At 49.2% G+C, this 19,392-nt stretch overlaps 2 protein-coding genes across 2 annotated transcripts in view; both read right to left on the minus strand.

The window, feature by feature from the left end:
- Positions 1-4,016: 4,016 nt before the first annotated feature.
- Positions 4,017-14,110, minus strand: rpl17 (ribosomal protein L17). The gene is made up of 7 exons (XM_083929445.1): positions 14,088-14,110; positions 13,627-13,676; positions 13,394-13,434; positions 6,943-7,077; positions 6,617-6,715; positions 4,769-4,960; positions 4,017-4,096 (listed from the first exon to the last, which is right to left on the minus strand). The coding sequence occupies exons 2-7, from the start codon at positions 13,664-13,666 to the stop codon at positions 4,049-4,051; spliced, it is 555 nt and encodes a 184-aa protein (XP_083785571.1). The 5' UTR covers positions 13,667-13,676; positions 14,088-14,110; the 3' UTR covers positions 4,017-4,048.
- A 3,921-nt stretch (positions 14,111-18,031) lies between these two features.
- The window catches only part of mfhas1 (multifunctional ROCO family signaling regulator 1), a 14,321-nt gene continuing 12,960 nt past the window's right edge, over positions 18,032-19,392 (minus strand). The window contains exons 2-3 of the mRNA XM_083929223.1: positions 18,833-19,064; positions 18,032-18,741 (exon numbers count right to left, since the gene is read on the minus strand). Of these exons, the coding sequence (XP_083785349.1) occupies positions 18,934-19,064 (131 nt within the window). The 3' untranslated portion in view covers positions 18,032-18,741; positions 18,833-18,933. The remainder of the gene's footprint in view (positions 18,742-18,832; positions 19,065-19,392) is intronic.

Here is a 19,392-nt window from a genome sequence, read left to right on the forward strand (position 1 = left end):
AACTGTTTATATTTATATTATTAAACTGTTTATATTTATATTATTATTATTAAACTGTTTTTATTATATTTATATTATTAAACTGTTTATATTTATATTATTAAACTGTTTATATTTATATTATTAAACTGTTTATATTTATATTATTAAACTACTGAGAGATTTTAATTATACAATTTTAACTTTTAATTCTCTCATTTTTACAGATTTTCAAAATAAAACTAATATTTTCTCTTTTTTCACTGTTTTTATTTTGTTAAATGTTTTTTTTGTCATTAATTTCTTTTTTACATCTCGTTTTTATTTTTATTACTTTTCTTTAATAGTTTGGAATTTTCTTTGATTTGCACCGAACACCAACTATCGACCCAACACCAGGACCAGGTCCTCCAGGACCAGGTCCTCCAGGACCAGGTGCTCCAGGACCAGGTGCTCCAGGACAGGACAGGTGCTCCAGGACCAGGGGCTCCAGGACAGGTGCTCCAGGACCAGGTCCTCCAGGACCAGGTGCTCCAGGACCAGGTGCTCCAGGACCAGGTGCTCCAGGACAGGTGCTCCAGGACCAGGTCCTCCAGGACCAGGTGCTCCAGGACCAGGTGCTCCAGGACCAGGTCCTCCAGGACCAGGTCCTCCAGGACCAGGTGCTCCAGGACCAGGTGCTCCAGGACAGGACAGGTGCTCCAGGACCAGGGGCTCCAGGACAGGTGCTCCAGGACCAGGTCCTCCAGGACCAGGTGCTCCAGGACCAGGTGCTCCAGGACCAGGTGCTCCAGGACAGGTGCTCCAGGACCAGGTCCTCCAGGACCAGGTGCTCCAGGACCAGGTGCTCCAGGACCAGGTGCTCCAGGACCAGGTGCTCCAGGACAGGTGCTCCAGGACCAGGTGCTCCAGGACCAGGTGCTCCAGGACCAGGTGCTCCAGGACCAGGTGCTCCAGGACAGGTGCTCCAGGACAGGACAGGTGCTCCAGGACCAGGTCCTCCAGGACCAGGTGCTCCAGGACCAGGTGCTCCAGGACAGGGGCTCCAGGACCAGGTGCTCCAGGACCAGGTGCTCCAGGACAGGACAGGTGCTCCAGGACCAGGTCCTCCAGGACCAGGTGCTCCAGGACCAGGTGCTCCAGGACCAGGTGCTCCAGGACAGGACAGGTGCTCCAGGACAGGTCCTCCAGGACAGGACAGGTGCTCCAGGACCAGGTGCTCCAGGACCAGGGGCTCCAGGACCAGGTGCTCCAGGACCAGGTGCTCCAGGACCAGGTGCTCCAGGACCAGGGGCTCCAGGACAGGTGGTCCAGGACAGGACAGGTGCTCCAGGACCAGGTGCTCCATGACAGGTGCTCCAGGACCAGGTGCTCCATGACAGGTGCTCCAGGACCAGGTCCTCCAGGACCAGGTGCTCCATGACAGGTGCTCCAGGACAGGTGCTCCAGGACCAGGTGCTCCAGGACCAGGGGCTCCAGGACAGGTGCTCCAGGACCAGGTGCTCCAGGACCAGGTGCTCCAGGACCAGGTGCTCCAGGACCAGGTGCTCCATGACAGGTGCTCCAGGACCAGGTGCTCCAGGACCAGGTGCTCCATGACAGGTGCTCCAGGACCAGGTGCTCCATGACAGGTGCTCCAGGACCAGGTGCTCCAGGACCAGGTGCTCCATGACAGGTGCTCCAGGACCAGGTGCTCCAGGACAGGACAGGTGCTCCAGGACAGGACAGGTGCTCCAGGACAGGACAGGTGCTCCAGGACAGGTGCTCCAGGACCAGGTGCTCCAGGACAGGTGCTCCAGGACCAGGTGCTCCAGGACCAGGTCCTCCAGGACCAGGTGCTCCAGGACCAGGTGCTCCAGGACAGGACAGGTGCTCCAGGACAGGACAGGTGCTCCAGGACCAGGTGCTCCAGGACCAGGGGCTCCAGGACAGGTGGTCCAGGACAGGACAGGTGCTCCAGGACCAGGTGCTCCATGACAGGTGCTCCAGGACCAGGCGCTCCATGACAGGTGCTCCAGGACCAGGTGCTCCAGGACCAGGTGCTCCATGACAGGTGCTCCAGGACAGGTGCTCCAGGACCAGGTGCTCCAGGACCAGGTGCTCCAGGACAGGTGCTCCAGGACAGGACAGGTGCTCCAGGACCAGGTCCTCCAGGACAGGTGCTCCAGGACAGGTGCTCCAGGACCAGGTGCTCCATGACAGGTGCTCCAGGACAGGACAGGTGCTCCAGGACCAGGTGCTCCAGGACAGGACAGGTGCTCCAGGACCAGGTGCTCCAGGACAGGACAGGTGCTCCAGGACAGGTGCTCCAGGACCAGGTGCTCCATGACAGGTGCTCCAGGACCAGGTGCTCCATGACAGGTGCTCCAGGACCAGGTGCTCCAGGACCAGGTGCTCCATGACAGGTGCTCCAGGACCAGGTGCTCCATGACAGGTGCTCCAGGACCAGGTGCTCCATGACAGGTGCTCCAGGACAGGACAGGTGCTCCAGGACCAGGTGCTCCAGGACAGGACAGGTGCTCCAGGACCAGGTGCTCCAGGACAGGACAGGTGCTCCAGGACAGGTGCTCCAGGACCAGGTGCTCCATGACAGGTGCTCCAGGACCAGGTGCTCCAGGACAGGTGCTCCAGGACAGGTGCCCTGTAGCTCCTTCCATCAACACCTGAATGACTCCCGTCCATTAGCACTGACCCCAGTCTTCATCTAAACCCCCCCCCCCCCCAGGTCTGACTTTAACACCAGACCCCCAACAGACTGACGGCCAAACCACTTCCTGTGGGACTGCTCCCAGAGGGTGAAGGTGGACCCCCACATCTCCACAGCCTCAGCCTGAACATGGGCTCGCCTCAGGGCCGCGTGCTGAGCCCCGACTCTGCACCCTCTGCACCCAGGACTGCACCCCCTCTGCGGGGCTCATCTCTGGGGGAGAGGAGTCGGCTCATAGGGACCAGGTGGAGCAGCTTAGTCCTGAACTCCTCCCAGACCTGGAGCTGGTCTCAGACTCCAGGAGGGAACAGAACCTCCACCCTGTTCATCGGGGGAACAGGAACTGGACTCTGGTTTCTCATGTGCACAAACAGAACTGAGCTTTAGCACCAGGATCAAGATCACACCTGAGACCAGAACAGTCTGACTCAGACACGTCTGGGTCCATCAGTGCCCCTTAGAAGCAGCCTGACTTACTCTGTGTGTGTGTGTGTGTGTGTGTGAGCGAGCGGAGAGGCCTCCACAGGGGTAACAGCCCAAACACCACTGGTTGCCCCCCCCCCCGGAGGAACCAGGATCCGTCCCCCAGACCACAAACACTCTGAGTCACAGACGTTTCAGGTGTGAACGCTCCGACCAACAGGTTCCATGTAAGCAGGTCTCACAGTGACCCAGTGAAGGGGGACCTGAGGCTGCAGGTTCATCCCAACCAGTCAAACACTCACCTGACTGGACTCAGGCATCAGCTGATCGACGTCACACAGTTGATCTGATGGATCAGGTGTTTCTGATTGGTTAACACCGTAAACACCTTCACCTGTGACCCCCAGCGTCTCTGCAGGCACCGTTTGGTTTGTCTCCTTAAGCTGCTGCGGTCCGTGTGTGTGTGTGTGTGAGTCTGTGTGTGTCTGCACATGTTTGTGTGTGCACGTTTGTGTGTGTGCATGTCTGTGTGTGTGTGTGTGTGTGTGCATGTTTGTGTGTGTGTGTGTGATCTTGTCCTTTTAAATCCATCTTTTATCCTTTTTGATGCTTTTAGTGTGAAATTATTTCTGCTCTTTAACGACTGTTCTGTAAACGTCGTCGTATTTAAACAAAGACAATTAAATTCTTATTAAATCTGTTTTTATCATTAATTCATGTTTTTATTTTGGGCTTTTCTCTCAAACACAAAATAATGAATCTGTGCGAGGCGACGCAGAGATAACAGTTAAAGCGTCTGCAGCAACACCAGTCATAACATTATTATTAATAATAACATTAACAGTATTAATAACATTATTAACAACCATGATGATGATGTTTGATAAAAGCAGCCGGACTCGGACTGTGACTCTGAGGAGTTCATGTTTTTATTGAGTTTTATTCTCTGGACATGAGTTTCTGCTTCTTCAGCTTCTTCTGGGACACCTGGGGACACATTTAAGAGTCACAATTAAGAGTCTGTAACAATCAACAGTCAGTTAAAAACCTGAGGAGAGAGAGAGGCATTTAAGAGTCACAATTAAGAGTCGGTAACAATTAACAGTCACAGTTAAAAACCTGAGGAGAGAGAGAGAGAGAGGCATTCAAGAGTCAGTCACACTCAAGAGTCACACTCAAGAGTCACACTCAAGAGTCACACTCAAGAGTCACACTCAAGAGTCACACTCAAGAGTCACACTCAAGAGTCACACTCAAATGTCTCTGCAGGTTTTTAACTGACTCTTAAGAGTCACATTTAAGAGTGCGTCACTATTAAGAGTCACCGTCACATTTAAGAGTCACAAGAGTCAGAACCTGCAGAGAGGCATTTAAGAGTCACAATCAAGAGTCAGTTAAAAACCTGCAGACACACAATCAAGCGACAATTAAGAGTCACATTTAAGAGTCACATTTAAGAGTCGGCTGCTCAGACTTCACGTTTGTTTTCATGTTTGATCCAAAGGTGTCCTAAGCTGTCATCAGTGCAGCCGCAGTGATTAACATTAATAACATTAACACTAATAAATATATTAATAATAATAAATAACATTATAATAATTATATTAATAATAAATATAAATAATAATAATCAATAACGCTGACGACGGCGTGCTGCACCTTCTTCTTCTGGGCCACCTCCTCCTCGGGCTTGGGCACGATCTGCTCCTTCTCCGTCAGGATCATCTCGATGTGACACGGCGAGCTCATGTACGGGTTGATGCGGCCGTGGGCGCGGTACGTGCGCCGCCTCATCTTGGGCGCCTTGTTCACCTGGATGTGTTCGATGACCAGGGAGTCCACGTCCAGACCCTGAGACGCACGACACGCATGAACTTAGCAGTTAGTCTCAATTTAGCTTTTGTATTTTTCTGACCGGACCCCAGACCCAGACCACAGATCAGAGACCAGATCCAGACCCAGATACAGGGACCAGACCAGAGACCAGATCAGGGACCATGGATCAGATCAGAGACCAGATCAGGGACCATGGATCAGATCCAGACCCGTGACTCAGTGAGGATCAGACGCTCAGACTCAGTGTTAGTTTCATGGTTGATCCAAAGGTGTCCTAAATGGTCATCACTGCATCCACTTCACCTGAGTCACAGCCTCCAGGAGACCTGAGCCAGGAGACCTGAACCAGGAGACCTGAACCAGGAGACCTGAGCCAGGAGACCTGAACCAGGAGACCTGAACCAGGAGACCTGATCCAGGAGACCTGAGCCAGGAGACCTGAACCAGGAGACCTGATCCAGGAGACCTGAGCCAGGAGACCTGAACCAGGAGACCTGACCCAGGAGACCTGATCCAGGAGACCAGAGCCAGGAGACCTGAACCAGGAGACCTGAACCAGGAGACCTGAACCAGGAGACCTGATCCAGGAGACCTGAGCCAGGAGACCTGAGCCAGGAGACCTGATCCAGGAGACCAGAGCCAGGAGACCTGACCCAGGAGACCAGAGCCAGGAGACCTGATCCAGGAGACCAGAGCCAGGAGACCTGACCCAGGAGACCTGACCCAGGAGACCTGATCCAGGAGACCTGATCCAGGAGACCTGAGCCAGGAGACCTGAACCAGGAGACCTGAACCAGGAGACCTGAACCAGGAGACCTGATCCAGGAGACCTGAGCCAGGAGACCTGAGCCAGGAGACCTGATCCAGGAGACCAGAGCCAGGAGACCTGACCCAGGAGACCAGAGCCAGGAGACCTGATCCAGGAGACCAGAGCCAGGAGACCTGACCCAGGAGACCTGACCCAGGAGACCTGATCCAGGAGACCTGATCCAGGAGACCAGAGCCAGGAGACCAGAGCCAGGAGACCTGATCCAGGAGACCTGACCCAGGAGACCAGAGCCAGGAGACCTGATCCAGGAGACCAGACCCAGGAGACCAGAGCCAGGAGACCTGATCCAGGAGACCTGATCCAGGAGACCAGAGCCAGGAGACCAGAGCCAGGAGAGCTGATCCAGGAGACCAGAGCCAGGAGACCTGATCCAGGAGACCTGAGCCAGGAGACCTGAGCCAGGAGACCTGATCCAGGAGACCTGAGCCAGGAGACCTGATCCAGGAGACCTGATCCAGGAGACCTGATCTGAGCCAGGAGACCTGATCTGAGCCAGGAGACCTGATCCAGGAGACCTGATCCAGGAGACCTGATCTGAGCCAGGAGACCTGAGCTAGGAGACCTGATCCAGGAGACCTGATCTGAGCCAGGAGACCTGATCCAGGAGACCTGATCCAGGAGACCTGAGCCAGGAGGGCACCCAACCCTGTGTGTGTCTGTCTGCGTCCCTGTCTGCGCCCGTGTGTGAGCGTGTTTGTTTCTCCGTGTCTCCTTGTGTGTGTCTGTATCGTGTGTGCGTGCGTGCTTGTCTGTGCCCCTGTGTGTGTGTCCGTGTCTGTATCGTGTGCGTGTGTGTGTGTATTGTGTGTGTGTGTGTGTGTGTGTCTGTATCGTGTGTGTACCTTGAGCTCGGCGTTGCTCTCGGCGTTCTTGAGCATGTGCAGGAGGAACTCGGCGCTCTTCTTGGGCCAGCGACCCTGAGTCCATCCGAACTGTTTGGCCTGAAAACACAAACACGTTAGCGACATTAGCCACACACACACGTTAGCGACATTAGCCACACACACACGTTAGCGACATTAGCCATGTTAGTTATATTAGCAGTGTTAGCCACGTTAGCAGCCGCCGCTCAGACTGAAGTTTAGTTTCATCTTTGATCCAAAGGTGTCCTAAGATCGTCATCACAGCGGCGGCAGCGGCGGCGTTGGCGTTCACCCGTCACACTCACCTGAGCGCAGCGGCCCACGCCCCCGTTGTAGCGGCGGAAGGGGACGCACTGGTGCTTGACGGTGACGTCCCTCAGGTACTTGTTGGCCTTGCGGATGTGCATGCCTTTGATGGCCTGGGCCGTCTCACGGGTGTTCTGGGACAAACAGGGACAAACTCAGTGTTACAGAAACTTTACCTTAGTTTATTATTTTATCTTTAATCACAGAGATTTAATCCACTTTGTCACAAACTCGTGTTTTATTTTTGCTTTTCTCTCAAACACGTGAATTAAAGATGAATCTGAACGAGGCGACGCACAAAGACTTTAATTAGGAAGAGATTTAATTTCACAGTTAAAGCCTCAGCAGCAACATTTACATAATTAAACTGTGCTTTAATCAGATTTATAGTTTTTAACTTTAACATGTTTTATATTTATAATAAAGCGTTCAGTGACGCCGACCTGGACCCGTCTGAACTTCAGTTTCTTTATGAATGAAACTCAAACTAACAGTTTTTTAAACGACGTCTGAGTAAAAACAAAGGTTCTGAACCTTTAACGTGTTTCAGACACGTTAAAGGTTCTGAACTGAACCTTTAACGTGTTTCAGACACTTCAAAGGTTCTGAACTGAACCTTTAACGTGTTTCAGACACTTCAAAGGTTCAGAACTGAACCTTTAACGTGTTTCAGACACTTCAAAGGTTCTGAACTGAACCTTTAACGTGTTTCAGACACTTCAAAGGTTCTGAACTGAACCTTTAACGTGTTTCAGACACTTCAAAGGTTCTGAACTGAACCTCTAACGTGTTTCAGACGCTTCAAAGGTTCTGAACTGAACCTTTAACGTGTTTCAGACACTTCAAAGGTTCTGAACTGAACCTCTAACGTGTTTCAGACGCTTCAAAGGTTCTGAACTGAACCTTTAACGTGTTTCAGACACTTCAAAGGTTCTGAACTGAACCTTTAACGTGTTTCAGACACTTCAAAGGTTCTGAACTGAACCTTTGAAGTGTTTCAGACGCTTCAAAGGTTCTGAACTGAACCTTTGACGTGTTTCAGACGCTTCAAAGGTTCTGAACTGAACCTTTGACGTGTTTCAGACGCTTCAAAGGTTCAGAACTGAACCTTTAACGTGTTTCAGACACTTCAAAGGTTCTGAACTGAACCTTTGAAGTGTTTCAGACGCTTCAAAGGTTCTGAACTGAACCTTTAACGTGTTTCAGACACTTCAAAGGTTCTGAACTGAACCTTTGACGTGTTTCAGACGCTTCAAAGGTTCAGAACTGAACCTTTAACGTGTTTCAGACACTTCAAAGGTTCTGAACTGAACCTTTGAAGTGTTTCAGACGCTTCAAAGGTTCTGAACTGAACCTTTAACGTGTTTCAGACGCTTCAAAGGTTCTGAACAGAACCTTTAACGTGTTTCAGACACTTCAAAGGTTCTGAACTGAACCTTTAACGTGTTTCAGACACTTCAAAGGTTCTGAACTGAACCTTTGACGTGTTTCAGACGCTTCAAAGGTTCAGAACTGAACCTTTAACGTGTTTCAGACACTTCAAAGGTTCTGAACTGAACCTTTAACGTGTTTCAGACACTTCAAAGGTTCAGAACTGAACCTTTAACGTGTTTCAGACGCTTCAAAGGTTCAGAACTGAACCTTTAACGTGTTTCAGACACTTCAAAGGTTCTGAACTGAACCTTTAACGTGTTTCAGACGCTTCAAAGGTTCTGAACTGAACCTTTAACGTGTTTCAGACACTTCAAAGGTTCTGAACTGAACCTTTGACGTGTTTCAGACGCTTCAAAGGTTCTGAACTGAACCTTTAACGTGTTTCAGACGCTTCAAAGGTTCAGAACTGAACCTTTAACGTGTTTCAGACACTTCAAAGGTTCTGAACTGAACCTTTGACGTGTTTCAGACACTTCAAAGGTTCAGAACTGAACCTTTGACGTGTTTCAGACACGTCAAAGGTTCTGAACTGAACCTTTAACGTGTTTCAAACGCTTCAAAGGTTCAGAACTGAACCTTTAACGTGTTTCAAACGCTTCAAAGGTTCAGAACTGAACCTTTAACGTGTTTCAGACGCTTCAAAGGTTCTGAACTGAACCTTTAACGTGTTTCAGACGCTTCAAAGGTTCTGAACTGAACCTTTGAAGTGTTTCAGACACTTCAAAGGTTCTGAACTGAACCTTTAACGTGTTTCAGACACTTCAAAGGTTCTGAACTGAACCTTTGAAGTGTTTCAGACGCTTCAAAGGTTCTGAACTGAACCTTTAACGTGTTTCAGACGCTTCAAAGGTTCTGAACAGAACCTTTAACGTGTTTCAGACACTTCAAAGGTTCTGAACTGAACCTTTAACGTGTTTCAGACACTTCAAAGGTTCTGAACTGAACCTTTGACGTGTTTCAGACGCTTCAAAGGTTCAGAACTGAACCTTTAACGTGTTTCAGACACTTCAAAGGTTCTGAACTGAACCTTTAACGTGTTTCAGACACTTCAAAGGTTCAGAACTGAACCTTTAACGTGTTTCAGACGCTTCAAAGGTTCAGAACTGAACCTTTAACGTGTTTCAGACACTTCAAAGGTTCTGAACTGAACCTTTAACGTGTTTCAGACGCTTCAAAGGTTCTGAACTGAACCTTTAACGTGTTTCAGACACTTCAAAGGTTCTGAACTGAACCTTTGACGTGTTTCAGACGCTTCAAAGGTTCTGAACTGAACCTTTAACGTGTTTCAGACGCTTCAAAGGTTCAGAACTGAACCTTTAACGTGTTTCAGACACTTCAAAGGTTCTGAACTGAACCTTTGACGTGTTTCAGACACTTCAAAGGTTCAGAACTGAACCTTTGACGTGTTTCAGACACGTCAAAGGTTCTGAACTGAACCTTTAACGTGTTTCAAACGCTTCAAAGGTTCAGAACTGAACCTTTAACGTGTTTCAGACGCTTCAAAGGTTCAGAACTGAACCTTTGACGTGTTTCAGACACTTCAAAGGTTCTGAACTGAACCTTTAACGTGTTTCAGACACGTTAAAGGTTCTGAACTGAACCTTTAACGTGTTTCAGACACTTCAAAGGTTCTGAACTGAACCTTTAACGTGTTTCAGACACTTCAAAGGTTCTGAACTGAACCTTTGAAGTGTTTCAGACGCTTCAAAGGTTCTGAACTGAACCTTTAACGTGTTTCAGACGCTTCAAAGGTTCTGAACAGAACCTTTAACGTGTTTCAGACACTTCAAAGGTTCTGAACTGAACCTTTAACGTGTTTCAGACACTTCAAAGGTTCTGAACTGAACCTTTGACGTGTTTCAGACGCTTCAAAGGTTCAGAACTGAACCTTTAACGTGTTTCAGACACTTCAAAGGTTCTGAACTGAACCTTTAACGTGTTTCAGACACTTCAAAGGTTCAGAACTGAACCTTTAACGTGTTTCAGACGCTTCAAAGGTTCAGAACTGAACCTTTAACGTGTTTCAGACACTTCAAAGGTTCTGAACTGAACCTTTAACGTGTTTCAGACGCTTCAAAGGTTCTGAACTGAACCTTTAACGTGTTTCAGACACTTCAAAGGTTCTGAACTGAACCTTTAACGTGTTTCAGACACTTCAAAGGTTCTGAACTGAACCTTTAACGTGTTTCAGACACTTCAAAGGTTCTGAACTGAACCTTTAACGTGTTTCAGACACTTCAAAGGTTCTGAACTGAACCTTTGACGTGTTTCAGACACGTCAAAGGTTCTGAACTGAACCTTTGACGTGTTTCAGACGCTTCAAAGGTTCTGAACTGAACCTTTAACGTGTTTCAGACGCTTCAAAGGTTCAGAACTGAACCTTTAACGTGTTTCAGACACTTCAAAGGTTCTGAACTGAACCTTTAACGTGTTTCAGACGCTTCAAAGGTTCTGAACTGAACCTTTAACGTGTTTCAGACACTTCAAAGGTTCTGAACTGAACCTTTGACGTGTTTCAGACACTTCAAAGGTTCAGAACTGAACCTTTGACGTGTTTCAGACACGTCAAAGGTTCTGAACTGAACCTTTAACGTGTTTCAAACGCTTCAAAGGTTCAGAACTGAACCTTTAACGTGTTTCAGACGCTTCAAAGGTTCAGAACTGAACCTTTGACGTGTTTCAGACACTTCAAAGGTTCTGAACTGAACCTTTGACGTGTTTCAGACACTTCAAAGGTTCTGAACTGAACCTTTAACGTGTTTCAGACACTTCAAAGGTTCAGACGCTGCAGACGTCAGATCAGTTTAAAGAGCAGGAAACTGATTTATTCAGGATTTACAGAAACATTAAACACCTGTGATTTGGTTTCTAATGTGTGAATAAACTGTTAAACGCTGACTCTGCTGTTTTGGTGCCAAACAAGACATTTTGACGTTTGCGCGGTAACCATGGTAACGGCGTGCAGCAGCTTTCACGTCATCTGCAGTCGACTGAACAGAGTTTGATCCGTTTAGAAGAATAAAGTCAAACGTTTCCAAACCTGGAAACGACTCAAACTAAAATCCAGACTGAGATCTGAACAAGATCTGATTTAAGGAACGTTCAACCTTCAGTACGTCAGAGACCAGAGACTAGACCCGACCCCAGAGACCAGACCAGAGACTAGACCAGACCCGACCCCAGAGACCAGACCAGACCCAGAGACTAGACCAGAGACTAGACCAGACCGAGAGACCAGAGACTAGACCAGACCGAGAGACCAGAGACTAGACCAGACCCCAGAGACCAGAACAGACCCCAGAGACTAGACCAGACCCAGAGACCAGACCACAGACTAGACCAGACCCGACCCCAGACCAGAGACTAGAACAGAACAGAGACCAGACCAGACCCCAGAGACCAGACCAGAGACTAGACCAGACCCCAGACTAGACCCGACCCCAGACCAGAGACTAGACCCGACCCCAGACCAGAGACTAGACCCGACCCCAGACCAGAGACTAGACCCGACCCCAGACCAGAGACTAGACCTGACCCCAGACCAGAGACTAGACCCGACCCCAGACCAGACCCAGAGACTAGACCAGACCCCAGACCAGAGACTAGACCAGACCCAGAGACCAGAGACTAGACTAGACCCCAGACTAGACCAGACCCCAGAGACTAGACCCGACCCCAGAGACCAGACCAGGGCTAGACCCGACCCCGGAGACCAGACCAGAGACTAGACCCGACCCCAGAGACCAGACCAGAGACTAGACCCAGAGACCAGACCCAGAGACCAGACCAGAGACCAGACCCAGACCCGTGACCCAGTGAGGATCAGACGCTCAGACTCAGTGTTAGTTTCATGGTTGATCCAAAGGTGTCCTAAATGGTCATCACCGCGTCCACTTCACCTGAGTCACAGCCTCCACCAGACCTGACCCACCAGACCTGAACCAGGAGACCTGAGCCAGGAGACCTGATCCAAGAGACCTGATCCAAGAGACCTGATCCAAGAGACCCGATCCAAGAGACCCGATCCAAGAGACCCGATCCAGGAGACCTGATCCAGGAGACCTGATCCAGGAGACCTGATCCAGGAGACCTGACCCAGGAGACCTGACCCAGGAGACCTGACCCAGGAGACCTGAACCAGGAGACCTGAACCAGGAGACCTGACCCAGGAGACCTGACCCAGGAGACCTGAGCCAGGAGACCCGAGCCATGAGACCTGAGCCAGGAGACCTGATCCAGGAGACCTGATCATTATGGACTCACTGATTTGGATTTTTCCGGCCGATGACAGAAACAAACTGATGATTTTCTGAAGCTGATTCTTTTCCTCCTTCGGTTTACGTCATAAAAACGACTCAAAGATGAAAACTAATGTTACGTCTCAGTTGTTGAGACCAGTATTGGTCAATCACGTCTAAACGCAACTATGTTCTGCTTTGTTTGTGACCGAGGTCTTATGTTCCCCGGTCTGTTTGTCAGTTTCCACAGTCCTGACCCAGACACGTCCCCCTGACCCTAAACTCCAACCGTAACAAACTAAGACTTTAATCAGCAGAGTCAGGGTTTTTACATCCTTACAGGGTCAAAACCAAACACCTTAAAGATGCATTTTCAGGCTTTTCCAGCACCTCAGAGCCGTGATACATGACAGTTCTACAAATGCATATGGAAAATGGTCATTTCACCCTTTTTTATCCTGTTCAGAGACGCTGGTGTCCTTAACCCAACTAAAATAGTGTTTCATTAAACCAGAAGGGCCAGAAACTAAAGTGCATTTCTATTCTGTGGCTGTTTGATGTGAAAGAAACGCAATAACAAGCTATTTTAAGGGTTTTAAGGCTTTAAAGCACCTGAACGACCCTGCAGAGACATGCACGACCCTGATCTGACCCGTAACCAGTCAGATTCAGTGTAAAGATGTGAGTTTATGTGTTTAACGTGTCAGTTTACAGTTTAACATGTGAAGCAGCCGGTGAATTAAAATGTGCATTGACATGTTTAAGTCAAGTTTCTTACCTTGAAGTGAACCCGGAGGTTGGAGCCCCTCGACTTGCATGCTGCAACAAACAGCATCACACTGATTTACACAGAAGCAGCTTTTTATCTTATTAAACACAGATTCTGTTCTTTCAGCAGCTCAGAGTTCATTTAGTTATTTTCATGTTTTATCCAAAGGTGTCCTAAGATGTCATCCCGGCCGCTGTCCCGGATTAGACCCGGGTTAAACGCGTTCACACACAGATACTCACACTTGGTCGGGTTCTCGGGGTCGAGAGAGTAGCGGACCATTTTCAGAAATCTGCAAAACAGAAGAAAACAGCTTTATTACACTAAAATAAGACTCCAGCTCACGTCTGTTAGCATTAGCTCGTGTTAGCGGAACATTCGGCGCTAACAGCCGCCGGTAACACCGGGAGAATCCGCCGGTAACTGCCGGTAAAGTCAGAAAACACACGCGGCAGAAACGAGCGTTTTAACACAGGAGTTTGGCGCAGACGGATCCAACATGGCGGACATAACGCGACCGAACCGGCATCCTCACAAATGTGCATTAAAACATAAATTCCCGCCACAAAACACACAAATCTGACATCAGCCGAAGAGTTTAACCGTCTTTAAAGAAAGTGAGCAGGTTAAAAACGCAGGATGGGGAAGATTTGAGCGGATTTAAGGCAGATTGTTGGGTTCGTCAGCGGGACTGTGGTGTTACCTCTGAGGCCGCGGAGGGAAGAGGAAGAGCCGGGGACGGCGCCTCTTCTTCAGCCTCCGCCGCCGGACACCGCCCCCTGCCGGCCGGAGGCGGGACTGCGCCACTGCACCTGCTGTGATTGGACGGCAGGGGGCGGTGTTGCACACGTCACAACTCACCTGATTTTACCGTAAATACTAAAAAAAATGTTCATGAATTTATTTATTTTTGCGTTTTAAATATATTAATTAATTTTGAAGGGAATTAAAACAAAGGAAAATAAATAAAGCTACTTATAATAAACCAAAAAAATATATATATTTTATTTATTAAATAAACTCAAACTCAATATAATATTATATTATTATATTGTATTTTTTTCTTTTTATTTATTTGTTTTTTACTTAATGTAATAAACTTTAGGATAAATGGTCAAAATAAAAAATACATACATACATAAAAATACCAAGATAAATAAATTAATATGTCACTGAATGCAACAAAGATATTATAAATATTATTATATTCCTCTTGGTATTAATTACTGTTTATTTATTTATTTCCTTTTCCTTTTTTTATTTGAATTCATTTTTTGTTTTTAAGGGAAAAAAACATAAATAAGCTTATTATGAAATACGTACGGTCTACAGGGATTCAAACCGTGACCTCATGAAGAGCGCCCCTGTCTGAGGCCGTACGGTCTACAGGGATTCAAACCGTGACCTCATGAAGAACGCCCCTGTCTGAGGCCGTACGGTCTACAGGGATTCAAACCTTTACCTCATGAAGAGCGCCCCTTTCTGAGGCCGTACGGTCTACAGGGATTCAAACCTGTACCTCATGAAGAGCGCCCCTGTCTGAGGCCGTACGGTCTACAGGGATTCAAACCGTGACCTCATGAAGAACGCCCCTGTCTGAGGCCGTACGGTCTACAGGGATTCAAACCGTGACCTCATGAAGAGCGCCCCTGTCTGAGGCCGTACGGTCTACAGGGATTCAAACCTTTACCTCATGAAGAGCGCCCCTGTCTGAGGCCGTACGGTCTACAGGGATTCAAACCGTGACCTCACGAAGAGCGCCCCTGTCTGAGGCCGTACGGTCTACAGGGATTCAAACCTTTACCTCATGAAGAGCGCCCCTGTCTGAGGCCGTACGGTCTACAGGGATTCAAACCTTTACCTCATGAAGAGCGCCCCTGTCTGAGGCCGTACGGTCTACAGGGATTCAAACCGTGACCTCATGAAGAGCGCCCCTGTCTGAGGCCGTACGGTCCACAGGGATTCAAACCTTTACCTCATGAAGAGCGCCCCTGTCTGGGAACAGAAGCTCTGAAGTCTGTAACAGTGCAGTGTCACTGATCTCCAGGTCCTGCAGACGCTGACGGACATCTGTCTTTCATCAGGAGGAACCTTCATCAGGAGGAACCTTCATCAGGAGGAACCTTCATCAGGAGGAACCTTCATCAGGAGGACCTTCATCAGGAGGGACCTTCATCAGGAGGGACCTTCATCAGGAGGATCCTTCATCAGGAGGAACCTTCATCAGGAGGAACCTTCATCAGGAGGACCTTCATCAGGAGGGACCTTCATCAGGGAGGACCTTCATCAGGAGGAACCTTCATCAGGAGGAACCTTCATCAGGAGGAACCTTCATCAGGAGGAACCTTCATCAGGAGGAACCTTCATCAGGAGGAACCTTCATCAGGAGGAACCTTCATCAGGAGGAACCTTCATCAGGAGGACCTTCATCAGGAGGGACCTTCATCAGGAGGGACCTTCATCAGGAGGATCCTTCATCAGGAGGAACCTTCATCAGGAGGAACCTTCATCAGGAGGACCTTCATCAGGAGGGACCTTCATCAGGAGGTACCTTCATCAGGAGGATCCTTCATCAGGAGGGACCTTCATCAGAAGGATCCTTCATCAGGGAGGAACCTTCATCAGGAGGAACCTTCATCAGGAGGATACTTCATCAGGAGGACCTTCATCAGGAGGATCCTTCATCAGGAGGAACCTTCATCAGGAGGAACCTTCATCAGGAGGAACCTTCATCAGGAGGGACCTTCATCAGGAGGATCCTTCATCAGGAGGAACCTTCATCAGGAGGATCCTTCATCAGGAGGAACCTTCATCAGGAGGATCCTTCATCAGGAGGGACCTTCATCAGGAGGAACCTTCATCAGGAGGAACCTTCATCAGGAGGGACCTTCATCAGGGAGGAACCTTCATCAGGAGGAACCTTCATCAGGGAGGAACCTTCATCAGGAGGAACCTTCATCAGGAGGAACCTTCATCAGGAGGGACCTTCATCAGGGAGGACCTTCATCAGGAGGGACCTTCATCAGGAGGGACCTTCATCAGGAGGAACCTTCATCAGGAGGATCCTTCATCAGGAGGAACCTTCATCAGGATGGACCTTCATCAGGAGGAACCTTCATCAGGAGGAACCTTCATCAGGGAGGAACCTTCATCAGGAGGAACCTTCATCAGGAGGGACCTTCATCAGGAGGGACCTTCATCATGAGGGACCTTCATCAGGAGGGACCTTCATCAGGAGGACCTTCATCAGGAGGGACCTTCATCAGGAGGAACCTTCATCAGGAGGAACCTTCATCAGGAGGGACCTTCATCAGGAGGGACCTTCATCAGGAGGATCCTTCATCAGGAGGGACCTTCATCAGCAAGGACCTTCATCAGGAGGATCCTTCATCAGGAGGGACCTTCATCAGGAGGAACCTTCATCAGGAGGAACCTTCATCAGGAGGGACCTTCATCAGGAGGAACCTTCATCAGGAGGACCTTCATCAGGAGGAACCTTCATCAGGAGGACCTTCATCAGGAGGGACCTTCATCAGCAAGGACCTTCATCAGGAGGATCCTTCATCAGGAGGGACCTTCATCAGGAGGAACCTTCATCAGGAGGAACCTTCATCAGGAGGGACCTTCATCAGGAGGAACCTTCATCAGGAGGACCTTCATCAGGAGGGACCTTCATCAGGAGGATCCTTCATCAGGAGGAACCTTCATCAGGAGGGACCTTCATCAGGAGGAACCTTCATCAGGAGGGACCTTCATCAGGAGGATCCTTCATCAGGAGGAACCTTCATCAGGAGGGACCTTCATCAGGAGGAACCTTCATCAGGAGGAACCTTCATCAGGAGGACCTTCATCAGGAGGACCTTCATCAGGAGGACCTTCATCAGGGAGGACCTTCATCAGGAGGGACCTTCATCAGGAGGAACCTTCATCAGGAGGAACCTTCATCAGGAGGAACCTTCATCAAGAGGAACCTTCATCAGGAGGGACCTTCATCAGGAGGAACCTTCATCAGGAGGACCTTCATCAGGAGGATCCTTCATCAGGAGGAACCTTCATCAGGAGGGACCTTCATCAGGAGGGACCTTCATCAAGAGGAACCTTCATCAGGAGGGACCTTCATCAGGAGGAACCTTCATCAGGAGGGACCTTCATCAGGAGGGACCTTCATCAGGAGGAACCTTCATCAGGGAGGATCCTTCATCAGGAGGACCTTCATCAGGAGGGACCTTCATCAGGAGGAACCTTCGTCAGGGAGGAACCTTCATCAGGAGGGACCTTAATCAGGAGGAACCTTCATCAGGAGGAACCTTCATCAGGAGGGACCTTCATCAGGAGGAACCTTCGTCAGGAGGAACCTACATCAGGAGGAACCTTCATCAGGAGGATCCTTCATCAGGAGGAACCTTCATCAGGAGGGACCTTCGTCAGGGAGGAACCTTCGTCAGGGAGGAACCTTCCAGAAAGGTTGCAGCATTGTTGTTGTCTGCAGTGATGTTGTCGTACACACGCGTCACTCGTCTTTTTTTATTTGAGTTTTGTTTAAAATATTGTCCATAAATAAACAAACGTTTGATTTTATGTAAATTCTGTTTGTTTTGGACAGATTTTAGATTCTGTCCACAGAAACAAACCAAAGTGTTGAGTTCATACAAATCTCTGTGACACGTTCAACATATAAACACGTTAAAGCTGTTCGGTCTCCTTCTGCTGCTCGTTTGTTCCTGATCATCTGTTTCTGAACATTACAAACAAATATTAACTTCAATAAATTAGATTCAATTATTAGGAAACTCCGTTAATGAATTCACTTTATTCATCTTCTCAGTGACCAGAGCATCTGTGCGTCACTGCCATCGAACCGTGGATCACAGCAACGTAGTGTTGGTGACGTCCACCATCGCTGTCACGCCACCAATGCAGCGGAGGAGTCAACGAGGGGGAGGGACTTTCAGGTGTGTGTCGTGTGTCTTTGGTCGTGTGATTCCCTCCTCAGGGTGGTTTGGTGAACGTGTTGCACTCATGTTTAGTGGTTTCTTTGTGGATTCACTTTGAACTCAGAGGAAGTTTTAAACCCACAGAAAAGCTCCAGGTTTAGTTTCAAACAGCAGTTTAAGCTCCGACACGTTCAGACATTTACACGTCTTCCTCTTAAATGCAACATATGTTCATGCTTTGCTGCTTCAGCCAAACACTTCACACACAAACGTTTGTTTCAGTCCAGTAAAAAGGCGGCGAGCCGGGCCCCGCTGACGGGTACAAAGGACCCGCAGAGAGTAAAAAGTCGTCCATCGATGCTACAGCTTGTGCTCATCAGGCTCCTGAATACTGTTCAGTGTCCACGATGAGACGTCGACAACCTGCAACACAACAAACACCGTCAGCACGTTCACGTCTCACCGTCACTGAGTCTGTCTTTAATCACAGTTCTACAGAAACCTCAGGACGCACTGGAGGCAGTGGTGCAGCAGCCGGAGGGGAAGCAGCGTGACGGAGGTGGAGGTGGAGGTGGAGGTGAGGGAGGCGGGGAGACGGACCGGTCCTGGCCCGGGTCACTTGAGACAGGGGCTGAGCGCGGTGGGGGTGGGGGGGTATACCAGAGCCACGTTGACCCGCTCCGCTCCGTTCTTTGGACAGATGATCTCAGTCAGGCCGTCGGGCCGCGGCTGACTCAGCAGCTCACCTGCAACACAAGAACAGTGTCATCATCCTGTCGGCCACGCTGACGCCGCCATCTTTGTTCTCTGCTGCTGACGACCACAGAAGAAGAAGTAAACCCGGTTCTGCAGCAGAACCGAACCTACGAAGATCCGCTCACTTCTCTGCTGCTGGATACACGACTTAACCTCAGTTACAGAACCTCAGCAGCAGAACCTCAGCTACAGAACCTCAGCTGCAGAACCTCAGCTGCAGAACCTCAGCTGCAGAAGCTCAGCTACAGAACCTCAGCTGCAGAAGCTCAGCTACAGAACCTCAGCTGCTGCAGAACCTCAGCTGCAGAACCTCAGCTA

The sequence above is a fragment of the Echiichthys vipera genome (assembly GCF_963691815.1).
Source record: "Echiichthys vipera genome assembly, chromosome: 16".
Taxonomy (NCBI): domain Eukaryota; kingdom Metazoa; phylum Chordata; class Actinopteri; order Perciformes; family Trachinidae; genus Echiichthys; species Echiichthys vipera.

What these genes read in the sequence shown, in the direction of transcription:
- rpl17 (XM_083929445.1), bottom strand. Translation starts at nt 13,666, where the DNA reads ATGGTCCGCTACTCTCTCGACCCCGAGAACCCGACCAAGT. An exon ending in CCCCGAGAACCCGACCAAGT is followed by an intron (nt 13,435 to 13,626) that starts GTGAGTATCTGT and finishes TGTTTGTTGCAG; the next exon opens with CATGCAAGTCGAGGGGCTCC. An exon ending in GCGTGGGCCGCTGCGCTCAG is followed by an intron (nt 6,716 to 6,942) that starts GTGAGTGTGACG and finishes TTGTGTTTTCAG; the next exon opens with GCCAAACAGTTCGGATGGAC.